The following is a 26,344-nucleotide window of genomic DNA, read 5'->3' as shown; positions in this document are numbered from 1 at the left end:
GGCCTAGCTAGGATCTGAGCTCTATGGTCCGGAGGTCTCCTCGCACGCGCGGCCTCCCGGGAAGTGTGGCAAGAAGTCTTTCGGCCCGGTTTTCGGTGATTCGCAAACTGTGGCACTTATCCACATTATCTTACACCTCGCCAATCCCACAATGCAGGAGCCATTTCCTCCATTTTATGGACAAGGAAAATTTTAAGGGATTTGCTCACTGGCTCGTGGATTAGAGAAGTGCTTAAATCTTATGACTCCAAATCGCATTTTTTCTACATCGTATCGCCTAAAAGCAGCAGGCCCTGTGCAGGAGGCTGGCACAGTGATGACTAAAAACCAAGGCTCCACTCCAATGTACCATACTAATGAGATGTTAATAACACGAGAACTGTCTGGAGTATCTCCTCAAATTTTCTATAAATCTAAAACTCTTCTGAAGCATAAAATCCATTTGTAAAAAACAAACAAACAAAAAAAAACCACAACAACACCAGGTCACTGAAAGTCAATTCCATGAAGGCAAGGCCTGTGTGTCCACCTCTGCATCCCAGGACTGAGCATGGAGCCTGGCATGTCTGTGGCAATGGATACCTGTTGAATGGGGAAATGGTATCTTGCATGGTATGGTGGTGAGGTTTATAAGGGTTTAATTTGTCCGGGTCAACCCACTTACAACAGAACTAAAAAAGGCTTTAGGATAATTAACCCATACTGGAAATTGGGGCCCATGGGGGTCAAAATGACTTGCCCAAGGTCACACAGCTAATAAACGACTTACAGACCAGTTCTCTTTCTGCTAGATCACATGATTTCCTCAGCTGCAAAGTGAGTATTCCATACCCCTTGTAAAGTTCTTTGGAGGATGAAATAACTTTTATGAAGTGCCTAGTGGGCATTTCTAAATGATGGTTATTATTAAGATGATGATAAAACTTGATTTCAATATCTCCTGATGCTTATTCAATGATATTTCCTCTTCTGCCATACTCAGGAGATTACAACAGATCTGCTTTCTACTTTCCCTTCAAAATATGCCCATTACCTTTCTCCTTAATTTCTTTACCCTTAACAAAATAAACCTATTAGTCACAGCTACCTGATGCCCCCCAAGGGAGCAGGATGTGCCCAAGTTCTCTCAGTGCCATCACAGGCTTCACGTACCCTTTTCCTCTTTAGGGTGAAGAATAGCAAGGAGCCCAGGAGAAAGTCCCCCCAGTAGAGAACACACTACAATTAGGGGATGATTTCTGGAAACCTCTCCACCAAAACTATGTCCTGCTCTCGGAAAACTATAAATTAAAAAAAAAAAATGTATTCACATTGGTGCAAAAATGGACTCGTAGCAGGAGCGTTAAAACACGAGCACTCTAATGTTCAGTCCGTGCGTCCAGGCCAAGCAGTGAGTTCACCTGTCCTGGGTGAGTGGGTGAGCAAGGCCAGCCTCACATACTCTCCTGGGCTGGCTCCAGAGTCTAGTTAAGATCATGTAGAACATTTACCATTGCCTCACCCCCGTCCCTTGCATGAGTAAGAATGCAATAGAGTGGCTGAAAACGAGACACTCCATAATAGGAGGAAATTGTTCATGTTCAAAGCAATTTTGTCAAAACTGAACAATTCTTTTTAAATAGCAAGCCTGAGGATGTACAAATAGCACTCTCATGAAATCAGTTCTCAGTGGCTTCAGAGAATTGTGCCTCTCATAAAATCTCAATTTGTCTTATCTGTTGGCTAATAAATCTTCATCCCCATCAGGGGACCATCAGGTGTACAGATTGTTAACTGTAATGCATATCCATAAAAGTCCCAGTAAAAATCTCTGGTGAATCACCCTGCTCTCAAAATTCACTTTTACCTTTAGAAAAATAAATACAAGGACGCTTCCAGAGAAGAATTTTTTAAGCTGTTGAGTCAACCAGTTCTCTTGGGGACATATGGAACATTTTATCCTTCAGAGAAATCTGAGGTCCAAGTATCATCCCAAACTCATCTCATGCTGGATTCAGAAATGGTTTATCTCAGTGGTCGGCAAACTGTGGCTCGCAAGCCACATGTGGTTCGCGAGCTGCGGTTTGCCACTCTGTTGACTAATGAGTTTGCCGACCACTGGTTTATCTGGAGACCCAGGCTCCATGTTGTTCCTTCACTTCCTGCCTGAAGAACTCTTGCTTACCCTTCACTGACGTGTCTGGTGGCCACCGACATGAGCAGAGTCTGCACATAATTGTTAAGAACCTGTGGTCCAAGCTCTGCAGGGAAGGGCCAACTCAATAAGAAGGGGCCAAAGTTTGCCAAGGCTGAGTCTTGGACACTGAGAAAGAATCCAGTGTCTGAAATGCATTCAGCGCATGGATTCTTTCCTTTCTTCTCTCCACAGATTCACTATAAATGTATTCTAGTTGTTGTTTTAATGGAGGTTTCACAGAGCACTGACCCAGGCAACACATACATCAGGAATGGAGTTATTCTGCAACCCTTAAAAGAGATCAGATAGATCAATATGAAACAACTAGAGGCTTGGTGCACAGATTCGTGCACATGGGGTCCCTCGACCTGGCCTGCGGGCATCAGTGGACCTCCATGCCACCACAGCCTGGCCTTACCCGCCAGCTCGTTGGGCTCCAGCCTGCTGTCCGTGTCAATCCCGCACAGCATAAAGTAAGGTGTGAAGCGGCAGGCGGCCGGGGAGGAGCCCGGGCTGGGCACCATGCCGCTCCCGCTCATCCCAGCCCCACTATGCCTGCCGCCGCCATAGCTGGAGGTGCAAGGGGAGTGTCCGTGGGAGAGGCTTGCGCTCCCGCTGTGGGCGCACACTGACCACCAGGGGGAAGCTCCTGTGTTGAGCATCTGCCCCCTGGTGGCCAGTGCGCATCATAGCTACCAGCTGGTTGTCCGGTCATCCAGTTGCTTAGGCTTTTATATATATAGATGGCCAAATACATTATGTGAAATGAGCCATTTTCAATAAAAAGAGTTTGATACAGTTTTTATAAGAACAAATTCTACATACAGTACATCCTCACTTAATGGCAATAGGTTCTGTGACCTTAAGTGAAACAACATATAAGAAAACCAATTTTATCATAGGCTAATTGATATAAACAAGAGTTATAATGAAAGGATGTTGAACAAAGTGATATAATTCGAGGACCTGTTGTATATTTCTATATAATCGTATGCATTGGGAATATGCTACCAATGGCTCCATCCCTAACTGTTTATATTAGTTATTACCCCTAGGAACTAGGGATAATAGTAGAAGGAATGAGAATGTAGGACTTTGACATTTTTTAACTTATACATTTCTACATTAATTTTCATATCAAATCTGTAAAAGTGAAAAAGAAACCACCACGGAACAGTTTAAGAAGGGAAAGTCTTTTAAATAAGTAGTGCTGAAATAACTAAATATTCATATGGAAAGCACTTAACTTGACCTTACCTCACTCCATGTACAAAAATAAACTCGAAGTGGATTGTAAATCTAAACATTAAAGGCCAAACAATACAGTTTATAGTACTGTTATATTCATAAGCTTGGGGTCATGATTGCAAAGGTGTTTTGTAAACTCTTTTGTGTATTGTATTTTATCTCTCAAAAGGGGGAATAGAAACAGAGGAAGAATACCTGGTACTCAATAAAATCTGTTTAATGGGTTAGGGCAGTGGTCGGCAAACTGCGGCTCACGAGCCACATGCGGCTCTTTGGCCCCTTGAGTGTGGCTCTTCCACAAAATACCACATGTGGGCGCGCACATACAGTGCGATTAAAACTTCGTGGCCCATGCGCAGAAGTCAGTTTTCGGCTCTCAAAAGAAATTTCAATCGTTGTACTGTTGATATTTGGCTCTGTTGACTAATGAGTTTGCCGACCACTGGGTTAGGGGGATGAATGTAAGTAAGGTGTTGCAAAATCAAGTAACTGTTGGCTGTCATAAGACCCAAAAGACTGACTCACGGGCTTCTCAATGCTTTCTGCTATGATTAGGAATCCATTTCCTTCACTGAGACCCCAGAGGAAAACGCAAAACCAAAGTAAAACGTAAATATGAGAGACTGCTCCCATGAAACCCTTTAAGCTTCCAAGCCATTTTTTACCTTGTCATCCTGAACTTGATAAAAAGTAAGAGAATGGGGTAAAAAATATGGTTAGACTTCATTTTATCCTTTCAATTTAACTTCACCTAAAAAGAGCTTCATAAAGCATCAAGGCTCCAACAGTCAAGAATGCACAGATAAGGCAAAACCCAAGAGCCAGCAGCGAGGGAACAGCACCTCCAGCTCCGATTCCCAGCTCTCCCTCTGACCTAGAAAAAGGCCTGTTCGGAGCCAAGAAGGACAAGACATGATTAATTCAAGCACAAGTGGATCAAGGCTGACAGGATCTTCTTGGCGCCAGGCCCTAGAGGCAGAAATTAACCACCGTCACTCAGGGAACAACACTCCACTTAATGACCCTGGTGAGGGAGGCAGAGACAGGGCCAGTGGATTGGGGCAGAGGGGTGGGGGAGTTTGGGGGCTCTAGTAAAAGCCTTTAAGGGGACAATGAATGGCAGGGACAGGAGTGGGATGAGATGAGCCCATATTTTCTTCATTCAATTGACATTTCCAGAAAACACAGCGGCTGTTGGGGTGTATGTGTCTGGGCTGAGCTGCGAAGTACAGAAGGAAAAGGAGTTAGTGTGGAAATCCTTCCTTAAACCCAAAGGTATTCAGTCTCCATATAACTAAATCCAAGTGTCTTTTATTAAATCACACAGAAATGACCAACGGCTCTCAATGAATTTCGGAAGTACATTTCAGATGGTTTACCTGAAAATATATAGGCTACATGGTCTAAATAAAATTTGCTTTGGAGGACCTTGGGGATGAGACTGGGGAGTTCGGGAGGGAGAGATAATTTTAGTGATTATATGTTGAAATGTCAATATTGGGTTAAATCAAATGATTTGGTCCTTCTTTATTTTCTGAAACACTCTTAGAATATTAAAATCACACATGTGGCTTACATTATACTGGATGGTACTGCTCTAAACCAGGGGTTAACAAACTATGGTCTGCAAGCCAAACCCTCTCTACTGCCTGCTTTTGCAAGCCCTGTGAGCTATGTATGGTTTTTACATTTTTAAGTGATTGAAAATAAATCAAAGGAGTAATCATTTGTGACCCATGAAAATTACATGAAATTCAAGTTTCAGTGTCCATACCAGAGTTTTATTGGAAAAGAGCCATAATCATTTGTTTCAGATTATGTATGGTTATTTTCGCACTCTTACAGCAGAAATGTCCTGGCCAATATAAATGTCCTGGCCTATTAAGCCAAAAATACTATCTGGTTATGTACAGAAAAAACTTATCAACTCCTGCTCTACCCATAGTTCCTTCTTTCTCTTCCTGGGATATATAACTATTGCCTCTCCCTTGATATGATAGCCTCTGCAAAGGTGCACACTTTCTCACGTGTTCGGCGAATTACTGCTAGCACCCAGAACAGTGCCTGGCACATAGTAGGTGCTTTATAAATATTTTTTTGGTCAATCAATTTTAAAATTTCACATTTTGGGGGATGTGGAGGAAGCACTTCATTATTTAAACAACATGAATAACCACTACTACAACCTACTGTCTCTATTTCTCAACCAGGAAATCTGAGGTTAATTAAGACCCAAACAAACCCACACATTGTGAGGCTGGAAAGGAAACGCTGACCCTTGACCTGGAAACTTGCTGCGACTCAGCACCAGCACCCGTATGATGATAAAAGGAGCACAGGTGTTAAAAACAAAAGTTATATTTTATTAACGAATTCCATGATTTTTAAATGCCTTTTTTGCCCCTCTTATAGGGGAAAGGTAAAGCTGTCCCAGTTATCAAAAAATTCAAATCTCCTTTTCTTCTCTGGACTGCCTGTCGCTGTGTCTCCATCCAGGCAGTCTCCCAGGTCCTGGGAGCCACTTCCAGACGTTCCTGAAGCACTTCCCGGGTCAAAGGCCTCCACCGCCTCCAAGAGCTCCTTATCGCTTCCTTCCTCCTCAAAGGACTTCTGGAATAGGTCGTAGATCTTCTGCTGCTTTGGGTCCTTCATCAGAGAAAGAAAAGGAAAGATGGAAGCACCCAGCTGCACCTGACTCCCTGCCATGTGGCTGGTGGGAGAACACAGGGAGGGGCCGCACCTCTCCCGGGGTCGGGTGGGCGCTGTGCGAGGGCGAGCGCAGGCCGCTCATCACTAACACGGCCTTGCTGCCTAGTGTCTGACATCTTCTCTCCTGCTCATTAGATAAAGAAAAAAAGAGACATGGCTGTCCTTTCAGATGGGAAGTGAGGTCAAAGGCCACTAAGGCCAGCCCCTCACTGTGCTGGGCTCTCATCACCCTCCATCTGAACAGCAAGGCCAAGGAAGTGCCACATGCAGGCAGCCTGTTCCAGGGAGAAATAACTGTTAACATGCATTGGACTATGGTGATGGTAACACTATTTGCTAACTCAGAGCAGGCAAATTCCAAGGTCAGATTGGTATTTCCACAAGAAAAAGACGGCACCTCCGTTTCCTGACCAGAAACCGCAAGGCCACCTCCCTGCGTTAGGCTCGACCTCTAAGCTCTCGTTACAAACAATTCTCTCGGGAGTCGCCATCCAGCAGGCAGAACTGCCTGCGTCCTCACTTCCATGTCAACCACCCGAGTGGAAACGCAAGCCTCTGGGAGTGCTCCTTGCTCCTCTCCATCGAGTTTCGCTGAAACTCTGAAACCGAGGAGGGAGAGACCGGGGCAGCCTTTGGGCTGGAGCGCTAGGCCAGGGCAGGCTTGCTGGGCCCCAGCTGTCCTTTCCAGAGGCCAACAAGCCTCCTCTCAGCACTCTGACAAGGCCCCTCTGGCCATGGAAGGAGGCACTGGCCTCTTTCTCTCCTAGGTCATAAGAGGGGCTGGCAAAACAAGGCCTGTGACTGCGGGCAAATCACATTGTTCTGCATGCCTCAGTTTACCCCTCTGTAAAATGGGAGACACTGAGAACAAAATGCAATGAGTGAGCAGCAATAAGTGGTATAAAAGCGGTACCTGATTTTGAACATGCCTCATTCTGCGCTGAGGACATGTTCCGGGGGCAGCCCTGCGAGGTGTTGCTATGTACTTTTTGCAGTAACTCAACAGCTACATGGGGAGTTTTCTGCAGTTTGAGATGGTCTGATGGGAGGGGCAGCATGTGGAAGCCCTGGTGTTAGGAGACGCTCTGAGGGAAGGTCCAAAGCAGGAGTCAGTGTCATCACTTGTCCATAGAGGAAGCACACGTGGACTGGCCTGAGACTGACTGCAGACCATCATCTCCAGCTCCTGGGCTGCGGCGGTCCCAGGAGTGATGCCTTCCTGCTCAGGCCCCAAGGGCTGGCAGGCAGCTTAATGCCTCCTTCGGCCCCATGTGCGGCTGTTACCTTGTAGATGTAATCAGTGGCTTCTGTCATTTCTGAAAAATTGGCCTCAGAAACCCCAGCTTCACCCAGAACTTTAATCTTCTCTTGGATCAGAGGCCTGTTGGGAAGAAATGAGCCGCAGTGAATCCAACCTGCACAGAACGCAGGTGAAAGCGGACCACCCTCCTCGTCCTTAGGGGCAGTGACATGCCTGCTGCTTCACATTGTCGCATCTCTCAAGGCACAAACGCCCACCTGAAGTATCTGCCTCCTCTCAACTGTGAACCAACCAATTTCGTACTCGTATCATCAGGTTCAAAATTCCCTCTACTAGAAGATGTGTAGGGAATAAATGCTGCCTCACTGCAACATTCTGAACCTGGGGCTGTTATGAGCTGCCCAATTAACAAACCCACTAAACCAAGAGAAGAAAGTAGGGAGGAGCTACATGTGCTGCAGAGTTAAGACCCCTCAGTCACGAGGCTGGAAACCGATGAGCCGTGGAAACTGAGAGAATCAGGAAACTTACTCTCAGGAAGGGGGAAATGGGAAGGGCATGCTGGGATTTTTGCTTAGGTACCAGACATGAGCCCCCAGCTGTGCCGATGAAGCAGCACCTGGCCCGGGCTGAGCCACTTTCTCCCGATGGCCCAGCAGCTGCCCCAGCCTCGTCATAAAGGGGCAAGGGGATTGCACCCTGGCTCAGCAAGTGCCGCATCACAAGTCTCCTCCCTTGTCTCAGGCCAGTAGGGAAGGAGTCACCCCCCCTTATTCCTGTATGATTTCCTCATGCACCCTGCAGGTCCCCAGTGAATTCTGGGGGGGAGCCGGGCGTGCTCATGATGAAAGTGGGAGGAAGCCCTTAGCAAAAGCAGAAGCCCTTAGGGAGGAAAGGAACTACATCCTCGGTGTCCACCCTTGCTCAAGCCCAACTGCCGGGCCAGTGGCCAGCCGTACCAGAGGTAGTCGTCAGCCGTGCCTCTCGCCACCAGGTAGTGGATGCCCACGGAGTTCGACTGTCCAATGCGGTGCACCCGGTCCTCGGCCTGCATCAGCACCTGCAGGGTATGTAGGGCAGGGCCTGAAGCGGCTCAGCCCACCACAGCGGGCAGCCCCTGGCCCCCACGCCCCAGCACAACACTTCTTCCTCAAAGGATTTCACTGCCGTGCCTCACGGCGGAGGACCTGCCGGCCTCTACCTACAAATGACCTGTCACCTGACCAAAGACAGAACCAGACAGAACACCGGTTGGGGAAGTAAACCGCAGCTGGAGAGCTGTGATGGCCCCTCACGTTGGGCCCGGTGCTCAGCGCTGTGAAGGGGGCGCGAGCTTTGGCTCTGCCATCAGGCTGGGATGAAGGGCAAACGAAGGAAACTGGCACATTCCATTCTTCTCTCCGTGAAATAGGAACAGTCATCTCCTAGCTAAGTCAACACTGCACCAAAGGGAGAGGCCAGCTGTGAGGGGGACAGGGTGGCACTTACATGGAGGTAGCCCTGAAGGAATAATGAAAACCAGGAGCCTGTTTCCATTATAAAATGCACTCCACCCGAAGCCCACCCATCATTAGAGCAGTTGCCCTGTGCGGCCAGTGAGAGCCACAGTATGTGAGAACATGTGAGGAGAAACAAACTCTTTCTGGAGCTCAGGAGAAAATTTTATGAGTCCAAACAAATGCCTTCTATCTGCTGTCACAGCCCTTGGCTGAGCAGACAGGGCTAGTGACATGTTCAGGGAACACCCACAGCCGTCGCCCTGTTGTGGCCACACTGGCTAGAGCAGCTTACAGCAATGGCTAATAAAAGGGACACAGTGGAAAGCCAGAGGCCCGGGCAGCGACCTGGTGCTGTTATGAGCTACCCTCTTTGGTGACAGCTATGCACCCAGCTATACATCCTTCTAGCCTTCTAAAACTTCTGTTTCCCCATTGATAAGATACAGTCGATAAGACTACATATGGGGGTTATGAAGATCTAAGAGCTAGCCAATAGATGTGCGAGTCTTCACTTCTTTAAGAGAAGACTGACATGTGGAAAGTAAATGCTCTTGAGGGCAGGAAGATCCGACACTAGCTCCTCCCTCCTGCAGCCATGAGCATGCCCAGGGCTTCACGAATTCTGCGCCCCTTACCCCTGGGTTCCAAAACAACTCGGCGAACACCACCAGGCCGGCCGAGGAGAAGGTGAGGCCCATGTTGGCGGCGGTGATGGACAGCACGGCCACGGCGTGCCTCTCGGACAGCTGGAACTGCTGGCACAGCTGCTCCCGGTCTGCGGAGGAGGTGGAGCCATCGATGCGGATGTGCTGCACCTGCTGCAGGAGCAGCATGGCGAGGCGTCAGGACGGAGGTCATAGGTGGGGGGGGGAGAGGGGAATGGGACAGAGGGCTACTGAGGTATTTTATTACTCGAAATATAAACTTTGAAATAAATACAGCAAAACTTTCCATTTATTCAATCTGAATAGGGAAACAGGAGTTTGTTGTATGTTTCTCTATACTCTCACATATTTAAAATAGTACATAAATATAAAAGATGAAGGAAGACAAAAGGTAATCTATGATCTCAAATTTAACAAAAAATGAAAAAGGGGTGAAAATATGTGTTAAGTTTTCCTAGGAAATCTTCTAGGAAGATTTTCACCCGATTTACTGAGGGCCACAAAACTGGACTGAAGTCTATGCATGGCCGTGTGCAATTAACAAAGCCACCTCAAGAGTGATAAGGAGGAACAAAGGAAGAAAGAGGACACTGATACAGATACTTGTCTCCACACAGAAAGACGATTTCTGCTACCTAATCTCTTGACAATTTTCTAATTATTTACACAGAATGATGGAAGACCCACTGGGAGATGTTCCCAAAGCAGGATTCTTGGGCTATCTGTACAGAGTATGGAGGAAGTTAAATGCACTGCTGGCATATTCTGACCTGCCCCGTGGTTCTATAAGCAAGAATGCTTCTTCAGAAACATTTAGCATTGCTTCCAGAAACCATCCTCTCACTTCTTTGCTGACCTGTCCTCCACCTGCTCAGAACAACTTAGCAGCCGCCACAAACAATAAAAGCATCTGGTGTGGACTTTCAAAGGAAGCTTACCTTTCTCTCAAGCTCTTTAGTAATTGCATCCAGAACCACCTTGTGGTGTGCAAACACTAGAAACTTCTCTCTTCCACTTTCCAGCAGGTCCAGGATATATTCACTGCATTTGACAATGACAACACAAATTAAACATCTGCTCATCCCGCTGAGGTTAATTACTGAAAAATGACTGTTCCTGTATCAGACACCTTTGGGGTACCTGCCCTGCCTGGCCCATTCCCTCCCTTCCCCGAGAGCTCACCTCTCCCCCTTTCCCTCATGCCAGGCCACTTGACTAGAAGAGAGATTAGGAGCTGTGGGAAGCAAGCCATCTTCTGCCTTGTGCAGCGTGAGTTCTTCCATACTTTTTGGTCATCTCCCATACACAAAGAAATTGGAGCCTTATGTTTTATGTATCTCTGATATGTTACTGAAACATTCTTATTACCTGGGATCATGAAGGTAATTAACAGTTTGCACTTTGGCCGCTAACATCATTATAATGTGTTTTCAATACAAATTAAAGTGTTGTCTATAGATCTGAAAAATGCCTAGGCAAGGGATTAGGGGATTCTTGTCAGTAATCAAATTTCTGGACGTGTACTGTTGAGATCTAAGTAATAATCCTGAAGAGACAGTCAAGGAGAGCTCTCAGCTCCTTCCTGCATTAGATCACCCACTGCAGGGCCAGCAGGTCAGTCAATGGTAAGGGAATTCTTTCCTGAGGCAAAGCAATATATAGAGTGAAGGACCTGATTTGCTTGGTCTTTATTCTCCCTTTAATTTACTTCTCTCCTCTGTGCCCTGTGTTTTTTTTTCTCTCTTTTTTAAAAAAAATAGTTTTCTATTGTTTCATGTAATTTTCTTAAATTTTTGTTGAAGAGGGAAAGAGGGAAGAATGAAGGGTGGGAGGGAAGGAAGGGAGAGAGAGAGAAAAAAAAATCAATATGGGAGAGAAACCTTGATGTGGGAGAGAAACCTGGATATGTGTTCTGACCAGGAATAAAACCCGCCACTGTTTGGTGTACGGGACAACACTCCAACCACCTGAGCCACAAGGGCCAGGGTGCACTGTGTTTTCTTCTTGACTTCCCACCCTTGTCTTCAGCAGGGGCCTTAAAGGCAGGGAGAGTCACCTGGCAGCACCCCTGGAGAGGATTCACACTCCAGAACAGCTCACAGTGGCTCCTGCAGGGCAGCAGGGAGGTGAGCTTCCGGGACAGAAGGAGCCCTCCTCTGCCTGAGGCCATCCTCACACGTAGGATGCGCAGAGAACAGACACTGTCCACCGTAGAGCAGGACAGAGCTAAGGTTTCCTGTTATAAGCAGGTGGTAGAAAGGTAAGTGGACTGTCCTTTAACATCTAAGATTTATTTTCAAACATCACTATGGCCAGCCAGGGTACGGATTTGAGTTCAATTTGTGGATCATTGGTACTAAACAGAATCTAATTAGTGTGAGATACATAAAATTTGCCATGACATAAGCAAAAATGTTTATTGCTACAGTATTAAAAAGTCACAAGGCCATAAAATTAACTTGGCCAGCTTATAATCACCACAGACCCCAATATGCCGAGTGCCTCTCTCCCCTCTACACTGCAGACACGCTTCTGCTCTGCCCTTCCCCACACCCCTAAGACACCAGGCTGGAAATATTCACCTACCACAATAACCTTGGCTTCTGTACTGAAAGATGCCCATTAAAATGAAAACAGACAACAGCAAAAGCAAACAAACAAAAAATTAAAAAACCCAAACAACTAGCAGAGAAAATTAGAGCTTTGAGATTTTTTTTTTAAACTTACCATCTTAACCATTTCTCCTTTTTTTAACTCTCTATTGATTTGAGAGAGAAAAATAGCAACCTGCTGCTCCAACCATTCATTGGTTGCTTCTTCTATGTGCCCTGACCGGGGATCAAACCCACAACCGGGACGTATCAGGACAGTGCTCTAACCAACTGAGCTACCTGGCCAGGGCTAAGATTTATAATCTAATTTCTACTTAATAGCTATGTGACTCTCAGGTCCAGAGATTCCCATGAGATGTACTCAGTTTCTGCATTTAAGAAATGGGGTTAATATGACTTATCCTACTGATATCACAAGAGGCTGTAAATGTGAAATGGGTTAACAGGTATCAAAATTGTTGGAAATGATAATGCACCACATAATTCAAATGGAATTTTAAAAGTGTACAAGGTATGTTATGGACTGAATGTTTGTGCTCCCTCCCAAAATGCATAAGTGTGACGGTACTGAAAGGTAGGGCCTCTGGGAGGAGATGGAGTTAGGGCTCTTACAAAAGAGATCCCAGAGGGTACTTTGGCCCCTTCACCATGTGAGGACACATGAGGAGACGGCTGTCTGCAAGCCAGACTCTGAATCTGCTGCTCCTTGAACCTGAATTTCCTAGCCTCTAGAGCAGTGGTTCTCAAACTTTCTAATGCCGCGACCTTTAATACAGTTTCTCATGTTGTGGTGACCCCCAACCATAAAATTATTTTCGTTGCTACTTTATAACTGTAATTTTGCTACTGTTATGAATCATAATGTAAATATCTGTGTTTTCCAATGGCCTTAGGCGACCCTGCTAACGGTTCTCAACCTGTGGGTCACGACCCACAGGTTGAGAACTGCTGCTGTAGAGCCTAAGACCATCGGAAAACACAGATATTTACATTACGATTCATTAACAGTAGCAAAATTACAGTTATAAAGTAGCAACGAAAATAATTTTATGGTTGGGGGTCACCACAATATGAGGAACTGTATTAAAGGGTCGCGGCATTAGAAAGGTTGAGAACCACTGCTCTAGAGCTATGAGAAATATTTGTTGTTTAAGCCACCATAGTTTATTAGTCTATAGTATTTTTTTTTATGGCAGCCTGAATGGACTAAGACAAGATATTACCAAGTTTATTTATAAGGTGGAAAATGATTATATTTACAATTTCTAAGGAAAATGGTTGCTTCTAGGCCCAGCACTCCACCAACCCGGATTTTGTAGTTCACGAGCTGAGGGAGGGGACTGACACCCTTGCCATCTGCTGTTTGGCAGCGTGTGAGAAATGGACTGGTGGGTGGGGGCAATTCAGATTGTTTCTGTGAGGTGTTTGCAGGCCATAAAAACACATCTGGAGTTTGCCACAGTGTTGTAAATGAAAAGGCCATGCCCAGAGGGTGATGGACAGCTGGCCAGCATTCCGCAGCTTTGTGGAGAATCTTAGATCTGAACACCACGGTGAACTCACTCACTGCTCTTACGGGTGCGGAGGGAGAGGCTGGTGAGGCCAGAGGGCTGGTGGCTGAGTGAGGAGGGGAGGCTGTGGGTCTCAATTCACCCACAGATCTTGGTCCCCGAGGCCAACCTGGCTCTGCTCAACCCACACCAAATTCATTTTCATTGAAATTTAATCACTTGGATCATTATCCTGCCAGAGTCTCACATGAATGTTAAACAATGAAAAATGAGGCAAACTGCACATCATTAGAACTGCCTCAAGTTTCCACCCTGGTGATATCGAACATGAGTGGGTGTTTCTTTCTTAAGAAGGGCAGACAATTGAGATTTTTTAAGTCAGTGGATAATTTTAAGAATAGAAATTACTTCAGACTTAGTTATAAGGCGGAAGGAGAACTCAGTGTGGCAAAGGCCACTTGAACAAACTGAGATTCTGCTTTCACGTAGGTAAGAATGACTGAAATGCCATGTCTTTGGAGAAGAACAGAGAATCACATACTAGTAAGGCAGCTTCTTTCACAAAACCCTGCATATTTCCCTACGGGCTAGTGAGCAGTATTTTAGCAAGAGAAAAACTTCCCTTAGTGTCTGGGTCACCCCACGCTCCTCATGAGTGACAGCAGCTCCAGCTCACTTGAACGGGTTAAGACAGGATCTCACAGGGACCCACCACAGTGGGCAGCGCTCGAGGCAAACCTGCCCATGCCTGTGGGTGAGGAGGCTGTGGGGCCCGAACCCTCACACTCAAGGTGGCAGTGACTGGAGTCTCTGATCCCTTCTCTCAGAGCAGCAGCACCATTCTGGCAGACTGAGATAACAGGTGTTTCTTTTTAAAGATGAGAGAGAAGTCCACACTCGGTGACCACTTACATGACACATGGGATTTTGGCTTCAGCTGTTCTGTGGAAGAAGAGAATGAGGGCTTCTCTCTGCTGTCCTTTCTGTGGGAAGAGAAGTCGAGGTTTAAGTCTCCCACTCTGAGGACTCTGAGCTAAGCTGACATGCTTATCGTTACTATGAGCTTTACAATCCTACAGCTCTAACACCAGTTACCAGAGCCGAGACCCTGACTTACCACTCAATTCAGCCACAGAATTACCTGAGCTCTGTTCTGTCATCGGAGACGTGGTAACCACTCTGTCACCCTCCGAGAACTGGTGTGAGAATCCAAGGGGCAAGGCATGAGGAAGCTCTTTGGAAAGGCATTTCAGGGGAGGCTGCACCATGCACGCCATGCTCGCGTGAAAGGCAGACGTGCAGCCTTGCTAAGCACACCTATTCACTACGGCCTGGGGACAACTTACACACGACATGGCACTGCCCACGTTCTTTGCTCCCCCTTCTTCGGCCAAGCTGTGTCCATACCCAACTGATAAGCTCACCTCCATCCAAGACTTGCTAAATCAATTCCAATGGACCGCGACTAGTTTATTCTTGCATCATCTCAAACCATTAGTCAAGTGTTTCTGGTATGTCTCCCACACAAGGTAAATGACTTCCCAGGAGAAAAACAAAACAAAACACATTTTTTCTACAGTTTGCACCTAAATAAATCCTAATAAAGAATGTGAACACAGGAGATGCTCAAATAGTTTCATCAGAATACAAGGTAACATTTACTATCACGCTGCGCTCCCAGACACGCAGGGCAGCTGTCTCCTTCCACTAGCAAAAATGCTGCCTGGTCAAAAGGGCTTCTTGCTTTAAACAGTATCTTTCCTCTAGGTCTTGACAAGGAGAAAGATACCCAGGAACCACAGGAATTCGGGGGGACACTGGCAGAGAGTGCACCCATCTCACTTATATGTGTCCTGGCAGTGCAGGCACTGTCCCTCCTATTGGTGGCCATAGTCCAACCCAACAGCTCAAACGTCCCGGGAACTCCTGTTGAAGATGCATCTGAACTTGTTTCTCAGCTATAGGCCCAGTTTACCCTGATGAGGCTCTGGACACATGTGCAACCTTTGCCTGTGGCCAATGAACTCATGAAGTGCATTCATATACCCTCAAAGGGTCCCTTGCAGCAAGTCAGGCCCTCTAACCTACTGTGGTCCCTGGTAGGGGGACAGAGCCAGGCTCCCCGAGGATGACCACACCACAGTGTCTGCAGACCGTACCCCAGGCATCCTCAGTCTGCAGTTCTCCTGTGACCTTTGGAGACTGTCAAAACTCTTCCCACCCACACTCACTCACTCTGCACCTGCTAATAAGAAAGGGAGAGGGCAAAATAAATGGCGAAGAGCACTTTCAGAAACTGTGCCCTAAGATTTATCATGAGGTGGGTATGGCTTGGTGGGATGGCACACTGGCTGACCTTTTGGGAATGATGTGTTGATGTGTACCAATGCCTCCAAAAATGTCCCATGCGCCCTGGCCAGTGTGGCTCAGTTGGAGCATTGTCCCTTACACCAAAAGGTGGTGGGTTTGATCCCTGGTCAGTACGCAACCAATCAATGTTTCTCTCTCACACCAATGTTTCTCCCCCTTCCTCTCTCTATAAAATCAATTAAAGAAACAAAAACAACAACCATGCCAACCTGATGACCCAGCAACTTATTCCTTAAAATTTATTTTCATGTTATTATCAGATGTGCATAAGTTTACATGTAAGCTACTTTTCCAGTGTAGTATACTTAGAATAGTGAACAGTTAAATTAACTTAAATATACAACTAAAAATGGTTGGCAAAATTTTAATATAACCATGTGAGAAAATACTAAGCTATGTTTAAATATTATGTTTTAAAACAGTGGTGGGGAATCTTTTTTTCTGCCAAGGGCTATTTGGATATTTATAACATCATTCATGGGCCATACAAAATTATCAACTTAAAAATTAGCCTGCTATATTTGGTTAAACATTTAATTAACTCACTCCTAATGCTTTGGCAGGGCCAGACCAAATGATTTCTTGGGCCTTATTTGGCCCTTGGGATAGATGTTCCCCACCCCTGTTTTAAAAGAACATTTAACAACATGGAAAAGTATTCATGATACGGTTTTGTAACCTTAATGTATGTTTACATGATTCCAATTCTGCTTTAAATATATGTACCTTGCTTATGACATACATAAGTTATATATATTTATATATAAACTAGAGGCCCGGTGTACGAAATCTGTGCACGGGGTGGGTGGGGGGGGGGGAGGGGGCGGGGTCCCCTCAGCCCAGCCTGCACCCTCTCGCAATCCAGGACCGCTGGCTCCTAACCACTTGCCTGCCTGCCTGATCACCCCTAACCACTCTGTTTGCCTACCTGATCACCCCAAGCCACATCTGCCTGCCGGCCTGATGCCCCTAACTGCTCCCCTGCTGGCCTGATCGCCCTTAACTGCTCCCCTACCAGCCTGATTGCCCCTAATTGCTCCCCTGCTGGCCTGATTGCCCCTAACTGCCTCTGCCTGCCAGCCTGATCTCGCCCCTAACAACTTGCTCCCCCGCGCTGGCCTGATCTCCCCCCCTAACTGCTTGCTCCTCCACGCCCACACCAGCCTGATTTCGCCTCTAACTGCTCTCCCCTGCCGGCCTGATCGCCCCTAACAGCCTCTGCCTTGGCCCCCGCCACCGTGGCTTTGTCTGGAAGGATGTCGGACATCCAGTCAATCCGGTCTTATTAGCATATTACCCTTTTATTAATATAAATGTATATATAAATAATACGTATTTTAAAGCAAAATGTACATACATTTAAAAATCCAAATAATAATAAATGCTGAAATTAGGTGATATAAGAGATGAGTGAATCAATTTTATAGTGTAATTATAAAGCATGTTTAATAAATATTACTTATTTTAAGTACTTTATTTTTCAGATTTTATACAATAGGCATCTATTAATTTTTTAATGTGGGAGAAATCAATAGTTTCATCTTCAAAAAAGAACTCCCCCAAACTGGGTAGACAGAATACTAGTCCATTAATGATCTCATTTCTTTTGCTAGCCATGGGCCAGGAAATTTTAAATCACCTGCATTTTTTGTCCCTGTCCGCTGGACTTTTATTAAATTAGACCCACTGGGGTTTCCAATTTCTTTTTCTATGTTGGAAATCTGAACGAACTGTCAAGCGGCGGAAGGGTGAACTGATACTGTCACCAGGAAGTCTGCGCAGACTTGCTCCACGTTTCTGTTCTTGGTCTTGCTGATCAAAAAATGGCTTTAGACAAAAGATGATTAGAGCCAGCTTTTCTTAGCCGGTGAAGAGTATCTATTATTTCAGCTGAAAATGAGAAAAGGCTTTAGCCGTACATTACATTTTATAAATTGGCTGTTTCACCTTGGCTTCCGTGACTTAAAGCTTTTAAAAAAATGTCTTCCTCCAGATGGGAAGGTGTGAGGAAACAAAGGAAAACCCACTTCTTGACGGGTCAGCAGTGCTTGCTGGAGCCATGAAACTGTACAAAACTGCAGGGAAACCTGGGCCTAAAAGTAACTATAAAAATGGGGGGGCGGGTTTGGGGAGGGCGACTTCCTATAGATCCACAGGGCCTCCTTATTTGACCAAAACTAAGAAACCATGATTCCCCATTTAACTCTTCTGGCTCAGGATTTCATGGCTGGTCAAGGTTTGGAAGGGTGTCCACGGCCATCTAGTCCAACCCCCAGCTGACACTGGCTCCCCTTCTGAGTTAAGTTAGGGTGGTGCCAAATCGGTGGCCTTAGAGTAGGAAAGGTTCTGATGGTCCAAACCGCAACGCTCATAAACTTGTTTTCTACTTGGATTTTCCACTATAAAAATGAATTTACATTCAAGAACACAAAGGAGAACCACATTTTCAAGGACTTATTATCGGAAAGAATGTAGTATCTGGCTTCAGCATCACAATGAAGGTAATCTGCATTAACTCAATTTCTCTTTCAGGGACAAACTCTTCATTTTCCTAGGACCCCACGGAAGCAGACAACAACTCTCAAGCATGGGCCTGGGGAGAGCTCCAGGCTTTTTCTCTGCTGGATTCTTTAAGAATTACACTGCAAATTAGCCTTCATTTTCATAATCTGAAAAATACCATTAAGACTCTGGGATGCTGAAGAAGCAGGATGATAATTACCCTACAGGTGGGATTCTGAGCAGTCGGCATTCTCCTGATATATTTTTCTAGCACCAAGCCCATGAGGCAGGCCATGGCTTCCTTTTTTAGGTAAGAAAACATCAAAATATGCCAAATAATTTAAGGGACTTGCATAGCTACCAGAGTTATAAAACCCCCAACATTCTTGATTCCCATGGCTCAGCCTAATCAATTTCACAGCACAGCCTGTAAACTCAGGAAATCAAACTCTCAGGCTACATCTGAAACCACTGGAAGAGCACTCACCTAACCTGAGGAATGATGCAAGTTGGTGGAAAGTTAAAAAAAAAAATGCTTTCAAATCTTGCTGCACCAAGTACAGAATTCCCATACACCTCTTTCTTGTTGGCCACACGGCACAATTTATAGTTGCCTCTTGGCCAGTTAATAGGACTTTCATCCTCAATTCTAATGCCCACTGACTGCCTTTTCAGTTGTTTACGTTGGCTCTCAAACTGGTTCAGAAGGTGGACCAGGTGCAGGCAAGGGTGTTCTCCAGGAAAGCCCACGAAATGCAGATAGACTTATTCCCATCACACACGCAAGGAACTAAAACATTGCGTTTGACAAATTCGCATCTAAAAATATCACACTTCTGAATTTTTTCTGTTCATGTTCTGTTTGCTGTACTTATTCATTGACTTTCTTATCTGGCAGAGTTCACAGTAGACAGAAGTTAGACCTTAATGGTTTAAGACAGTTATAAGAAAAAACTTAAAATTGAGAAAAAATTTCCATTCATTGAATTTTCATTTGTAGAAACCAGAAGAGATCACCAAGACTGATTTTAGCAACAGAATGCTCTGGTTCCACTCGTGGTTTCACTGAAATACAACTTCAGAACCATTGGTCTGTACATCCACTTGTGAACTCGGAAAACTCTAGGCCATCCAGATAATTATACGTAATATGGCAAAAATTAATACAGCTTGACAATTGATCCATGTATCCTCTAGCCTACCTTATGTTTCTTTTTTTAGTATTACCTTTTTTTAAAAAATATGTTTTTATTGATTTTAGGGAGAGCGGAAGGGAAAGGGAGAGAAACATCGATTGGCTGCCTCCTGCACTCTTTCTACTGGAGACTGAGCCCGAAACCTGGGCATGTGCACTGACCAGGAACCAAACCAGTGACCTCTGTGTATGGGACAAAGCTCAGCCAACTGAGCCACACCCACCAGGCCCCCTCTGTTTCTTAAAAGTTACCAGTTAGTCTGCTCAATCACCTGGTAAAATATCATTAACAAAACACACACACCACACATTCTGTCTCATTATTCTTATCTGTTTTGTAATCTTCCAGAAGGCTGAGAGCTCATCTAGATCTAAGCCTCCTCATGCAGGGTAATACCAGGCCCAGATAATGCTTTATGATAATGTCAAAAATGTCAATGTCATTTTCTTGGCAATGAAAATTGCTAGGTTTCATCTCACAAGGACAGAAATGGAGCTGGTGTAGATTATCTTGTGGTACTTAGCATAGTAAGACACTAACAACAGCTATGAAATGAAAGTTTTGAAATGATAAAACCACCATAGTGGAAATAGCCCTAAAATATAGGGGTAACAGGCTTGGATATAGCCTCAGCTCTGCCACACAGTAGTCACGAGATCTTAGGCAAATCATAGCCGTTATGAACCTCAGTTTCCCTGTCTGTAAAATGAGGATCCTGCCAACCTCCTGCCAACCATAAATGACTATACTAAGGAGACAAAGGATTAAGAAGGTTTGAAAACTCGATTTTGTTAAATAACCGTTAATTTGTTAGAGCAAATTATATGACTAAAGCAAATTACATGGGATGGTTAGAGGGTTAATATGTATATCAAATACACAGAACTAATTTCTAGCAGTTGTTCCTATACTGAGGCATTCTCAAAATACACTAAGCATAAATTCCAACTTTCTCTGAGAGATTCAGAATATATATCATCATCCTGCAGATTGCCCCGATGACCACCCATCAACAGTGATCTCCACAAGCATAAAACTGCAAGTTAAAAGATTTTCAAAGTAGACTAGTCAGGCTGAGAAATGAAGCGGGCTCACTGCCCTTGCCCAGGGAGTGGTGACCCAGAGGCAGGTTCAGAGAACTCTGGGTAATCTCCACAGAACCCCCCCTGGGAAGAAACACCTGTGAACACAACTTCCAAATCCCGGTCTCCAGCCCCAGACTCACAGATTTGTCCTTGGTGGTCATCTCCTTGGCTGCAGCATCCAGGGACGCTCTGGCCTTGGCACTGATCCGGCCCGGGGCCACCACCACCATCTTGCGCTGCTTGGCCGGGAGCTGGGAGAGGACGTCGGACTTGAGGCGCCGCAGCATGATCGCCTCCTCCAGCAGCAGCTTCAGCTCCCCCAGGTTGGAGGAGCCAGAATAATCCCATCCCCAGGTGTGCTGTGGAGGAGAACCGAGACAAACGTGAGACCCCGGGGCCCAGGAATGGGGCTGTCACCCCTCTCACAACCTCCTCTTCCCCGGCTTTGTGCAGCGAACATCAAGTGGCTTTAAAGGATGAATACAACACCATATGAGAAACAGGAAGGAAAAGGGAAAGGGGAGTCAGGAATGAGGCGGACAAAAATCACCTATCATGGCGTTCTACAATTTGGCACTAATTTGCTTTCTAGCAGCAAACACAAGATGTCAGCGGTTTGGTGTCCATTACATTAAAAAACAAACAAGACTTTCACACTTTCCTGTACACTAAATACAGAAATAACATTCCTAGGGCTCATCCTACAGGGTCCATTGTACAATGTAACACCTAATGTTAGTGATCTTTATTTGATGAGATTTACAGGGATGTAAACACCTGTTGTTCTCAGTATGGTCACACCAACACATTCAAGAGCAAAGTCATAAACACAACGGCAGTGATGGTGGTAGTGGGGTTGAGGGGAGGAGTCAGAACACAGATTTTTGCCTGGCTGAAACCAGAGGAGGTCCTGCATAAACCTGGCTCCCTCATTCCATCAGGGGGGGGGGGGGCAGTGAGCAAGAATGTCTACTCCCTGCCACACTGCTAGAGATGTTACCAGTTAAAATAACACTATCTTTCACTAACAATCTTCCTGGAAACAGGACTGACTTCCACAGTCAGGGAGCCAGGGTGTCTGCTTCCTTAATTTGTAGCCACTCATCTCCCCTCTGGGCCCCCCTCCCCTGGACTGTGCACCACCTGGGTAAGGGTGCACCTAGTTCATTTTCCAGGGCCAGAGGACCTAGTATAATTGTGGAGACATGGTAGGTGTCCAAGAAACCTTTGCTGAATTGAGAATACAAAGAGAAAGTCAGAGGTAGAGAAATAAAATAATCAAAAATTGTTTCTTTAAAAAAAATACTCTGAAATCAACTGGAAGTTCAGCCAATGCCTTCACGCTATGGGGTTGAAAATGAGCTGGACATGGGGCACTCTCTTCAGTGGCTTCTATTAATGCGAGAAGCTGGCCACACACACAAAATGGGAGCCCTGGGCTACCGGCTACACAGAATAAAAATCATGCTGGGAACAAGAGGATATAATTAACCTGGATATCATGCTCCTAAGTGCTAATATTATCAGCTCTTCATCTTGCAGGTTAAAAACCCATACCAAAGATTTTAAACTGGACTTCAGAATAATCACAATCCAACAAGCTTTCACTGAAAACGTACCAGGCACCAGGCATCAGGCACTAGGCTAGGTGGGAGAAAGAACACAAAGATGAGGAAGGCACTGCCCCTGACTGTTTTATTGGGTGGTGTCAGGAAGAAGCAGCAAGAAGGAGGGAAAGGGTGAATTTGAGGATGGCACGAGAAACTGGAGAGGGTGGAGAGTAGGAACACAGGAGGGCACAGTTTGGGGAGTAAAGGCAATGAATTCCATCTTCAGCCCCTTCAATCACTGGCTGAACAGTATCCCATGGGCCAAGACAGTCAAGGAAGAGAAGAAGATCCTTTCCAGAAAGTGGATTATTTGCAAAGAGGACAAAGGTACAAATCACACATGAAGGGTTTTGAGGAAACACTGCAAGTATATACAATCTGGATTGATCCAAGGGGAGAGTGCATCACAAATGTATTAAAGTGTTAAAGAAGTATGTTTAATAACTGAGAAATTTCCTGTCTCAGTAGCAGGCTAAAAATAGTTTGCAACTAACTTTACAAAGCACTACAATTTATATTATAAATACTTAGTTTGAATGTAAGTGGGTATTTTTAAAGTACTTGAAAAGTTTTATTTTCTTTAAAAAAGTATTTAACAATAAGGCCGACAGTCTGATGTACATCATGAACTTGCAGAGCAAGGCTCTTCCCTCATGAATGGCATGGGCAACAGGCAACGAGTGTGTCCCAGCCAGTTCTCCAAAGTCAGTGTCTTTGATGCAAATAGTGGCTGGGTATATTTGTGATTTGATCACAAAGTGGGAATCTTTAAGGTCTGAATTAATGAGGTTTTGGAGTCCAGCCAGTCTATGGCAGGGCCTCCCCACAAGAAAGAGGCAGATGAAGCTCAGGGTGTGGCTCAAAGTTTACAAAGTCACAGCAGACCGACTGGGAACAAGGAGTCGATGTTTTGAATTGGGGGCTTCTGGAGAGATGCAGAGGAACCTGCGAGGAGGACAGTGTCCCACGCTCAGCCGCTTGATCAGATTAGTGATCACGAAAGAATGCAATGGCCCAGCAGGAGGAATCTGGGATTTGTGAATAATGTAATTTAAACATTTTTAAAATGTTGATTTTCTCTGCTTAAATAATCATGTTGGTGTACATTACCTTCCAGTCAGATATGAGAGAAGAATAAAGGGGAGAGAGGAAGGAAGGTAGGGAAGAAGGTAGAACAGAAGGGAGGGAACATTTTGTATCCTATTTTTTTCACCCTTGTATTTCCCCATGTTAATAAATATACATTTCTTTTTTCACTAAAAACAAAACAAAACAAAACAAAACACAAACAAAACACAAACAAACAAAAAACAAAACCACGCCAAAAAATGGAGGTTCTAGAAACCGAGATTTTCATTGCAAAGATAGTTGTGGTTACAGCTTCCCTCTGCCGCTTTTGGAGGACGGAGCTGCACAGACAAGCTCCTGAGTGTGCAGGCCAGAGGCAGCGCTCCCCATGGAGACTCGGTCCACTGAGAGCCCACCCGAGGCACGGGATCTTGCTCCCATGCCACCTGCTCAAAGGCCTCCTTTGCCTTCACTGCATATATTTTCACCTTTTCGAGGATTTTTCATACTCCTCCCCATGCCAAGTGACCTTCACCAGCCTCATCTACTCTCTTCCCTCTGTCTCTGTCTCGGTCCACCCCCAGCTCGCTTCGGAGCCATTCTCTCGGGCAAGAGCTGCTGGTTCTGAGCTCCATGCACCTACGCGTTAGCTGTGGTCCCTGTTGGAAAACACTAAGCTAGAACCACCATAAGCATTAAAAGTAGGAGGGATTGCTCTCATCTTACTCCAACGACACTCCCGGGTCAGAATTAGGGGCAGGCAGAGCTAAAATCTTAATTCAGCTCCCTGTCAGTGCTCTTCTGATCATACCATGGACAAAGAGAAGAAACAGAAAGGTAGGGGTCAAAATCAGGTGACAGATGGGGGGCTGGTGAGGAAGGGGAGAATAAGTACCCGCTTGGCATCACAGTAGCGAAGTCCGAAGGCATGAAACTGAGGGAAGAACGTTGGCTTGACGGCAATGATCTGCGTGTACAGCTCTGCAGGTCGCGACATGGCTGGTGTGCCCGACAGTAAGATCACGCGCTTGGCCATCTAGGAAACCAACAGACAAAGGTGCTGAGAACATAACTTCCCAAATGCCCCTATGAGATAAGAGCCCCAGGGACAGCACAATGCCCAGAAACCAACACAAACGTCTTCCACTTCCTGGGCACCGACTGCTGGAGTTCTCAAGTTTGATCATCGCAGAACTAAGGTGGGTCCAGATTCCAAAGACTGTAAAGACCAGCCTTGCTCTGGAGCTCAGTGTGGCCCACAACCTGGGATCTCTAAGTGAAGGTACTGTGATGAGAGAAACAGAGCACATGTGTGCCCAGAGCCTCGTGGCATGGCCTGTGTAAGCAGTTGGATGTCATCTCCTAAGCAGCCTTTGTAGCAGCCTCTGCCATCTCCACGTTGCCACTTAGCACGTGACATCGAATTCTGTATCTTCTGTCTCCCTCACTAGGTTTCAAGCTTTCTGACAGCAAGGGCTAGGCTGTGTTCCTTCATTTCTGTAGCACAGTGCCCGGCACAGAGTAAGTAACTAACAAATGTTCACCATATGTTGAAAACTATTCAGAAGGAAGCTATTTAGTGCCCTGGGGACCATAGAGTAAACCCAAAGAACCCTGCACTGGAAGAGCAAGCAGACGCAGGGGTACAGCCGCAGGCCTGCACTGCAGCATGGGTTCTGACATCCATGTTGAACCTAGGAGTAGATAATGACACCTAGGACCAGCCCCACCTCACTCCCAGGACGAAGTGTGTAAGCCATGATTTGATTTTCTTTAGAGGGAAAAAAGGCCCTCACTAACTTAGCAGCACAATACTCTGAGCTGGAGATCCCTGACTGAAGCTGCAGGTACTAAGGACTTTAAAGGTGGGACACAGACCCATTTACCTTCCTCAGTCCAGGTCTGCAACAGCTCATCAGTGGGCAGAGTGGGAATACATGGTTGGTTGATGAACTTCAGGTTTCTCACTACCCTGACACCAACCTGGTCCAATGGGATTAGACCTAAATATCCTACCTCTTATTATTAAGATGGAAAAGAGGGTGAGAAAAAAAAAAAAAAAAGACACGTTCCATTGTATTAGACCAAGTAATCACCAAAGATTACGGGAGGTAAAATTCATTTCAGCTCTGGGAAGGGACCCTACTGTGGAGCTCGGTTGTCGAGAAACAGCTTGTTAACCACTGTAACCTTGAGTTAATGACAGTAGTATAAAGAGTATAAGGCAACTGCGTGCAATAAATCACCTAGGGAGGAAATTAGGTTTTCAAATGAATACACTTGCCTCATAAAAATAAATAAATAAAGGTGCAACCGAGAGAAGAGAATGGCTCCTTATAAATATACAGTATATACAATTCTCAAGATGCACTTTTGCCCTCTTAGCAGCCACCTCTACTGAATTCCATTATGACAGGAGAGCTGTGAGCCTCTCCAGCTATAATTTTCCACAGTTCAATTACCCAGGACCTCTAATTTCCTGCGCATTTAATGCAGACTCATTAAAATAACAATGAGCTTCTTGAATGGCGTCTGCAGCACTGCTTGCCTTAGTTCAACACCATTTTAATGAAACCGGGAAAATGAAAAGTCTTATCAATAAGAGAAAATCAGTCCATCAGCCCGAACCTATTCCCCAGGTCGTTGCTACTGCTGCTGGGGATGGGGCCTGGGCAGCAGCTCTCAGCTCAGGGGGTGGAAACCCCCTCCAGGGTCCTCCACCTGATATTTACAGAATAGACCAACACTGACTGGGTTCCCCCATACACTGCCCAGACCAGGGGACAATGGAACTGTTGCTAATGAACGTTTGCGGGTGTTAGGAAGCAGAGG

At 45.6% G+C, this 26,344-nt stretch overlaps 1 protein-coding gene across 2 annotated transcripts in view; it reads right to left on the bottom strand.

Moving 5' to 3' along the window:
* Nucleotides 1–4,637: 4,637 nt before the first annotated feature.
* The window catches only part of SMARCAL1 (SNF2 related chromatin remodeling annealing helicase 1), a 48,504-nt gene continuing 26,797 nt past the window's right edge, over nucleotides 4,638–26,344 (bottom strand). The window contains exons 9-16 of one of the 2 annotated variants that reach the window (XM_079782801.1): nucleotides 24,408–24,548; nucleotides 20,975–21,193; nucleotides 14,594–14,664; nucleotides 10,497–10,599; nucleotides 9,529–9,711; nucleotides 8,354–8,454; nucleotides 7,418–7,514; nucleotides 4,638–6,070 (exon numbers count right to left, since the gene is read on the bottom strand). In XM_079782801.1, coding sequence (XP_079638927.1) covers nucleotides 5,831–6,070; nucleotides 7,418–7,514; nucleotides 8,354–8,454; nucleotides 9,529–9,711; nucleotides 10,497–10,599; nucleotides 14,594–14,664; nucleotides 20,975–21,193; nucleotides 24,408–24,548 — 1,155 coding nt within the window. In that variant the 3' untranslated portion in view covers nucleotides 4,638–5,830. The remainder of the gene's footprint in view (nucleotides 6,071–7,417; nucleotides 7,515–8,353; nucleotides 8,455–9,528; nucleotides 9,712–10,496; nucleotides 10,600–14,593; nucleotides 14,665–20,974; nucleotides 21,194–24,407; nucleotides 24,549–26,344) is intronic. The other variant, XM_079782800.1, reaches the window with a different exon arrangement.

Source organism: Cnephaeus nilssonii (assembly GCF_951640355.1).
Source record: "Cnephaeus nilssonii genome assembly, chromosome: 10".
Classification (NCBI taxonomy): Eukaryota; Metazoa; Chordata; class Mammalia; order Chiroptera; family Vespertilionidae; genus Cnephaeus; species Cnephaeus nilssonii.
Note: the sequence above shows the minus strand (reverse complement) of the source record. Positions and strands in the feature narration are given on the sequence as shown.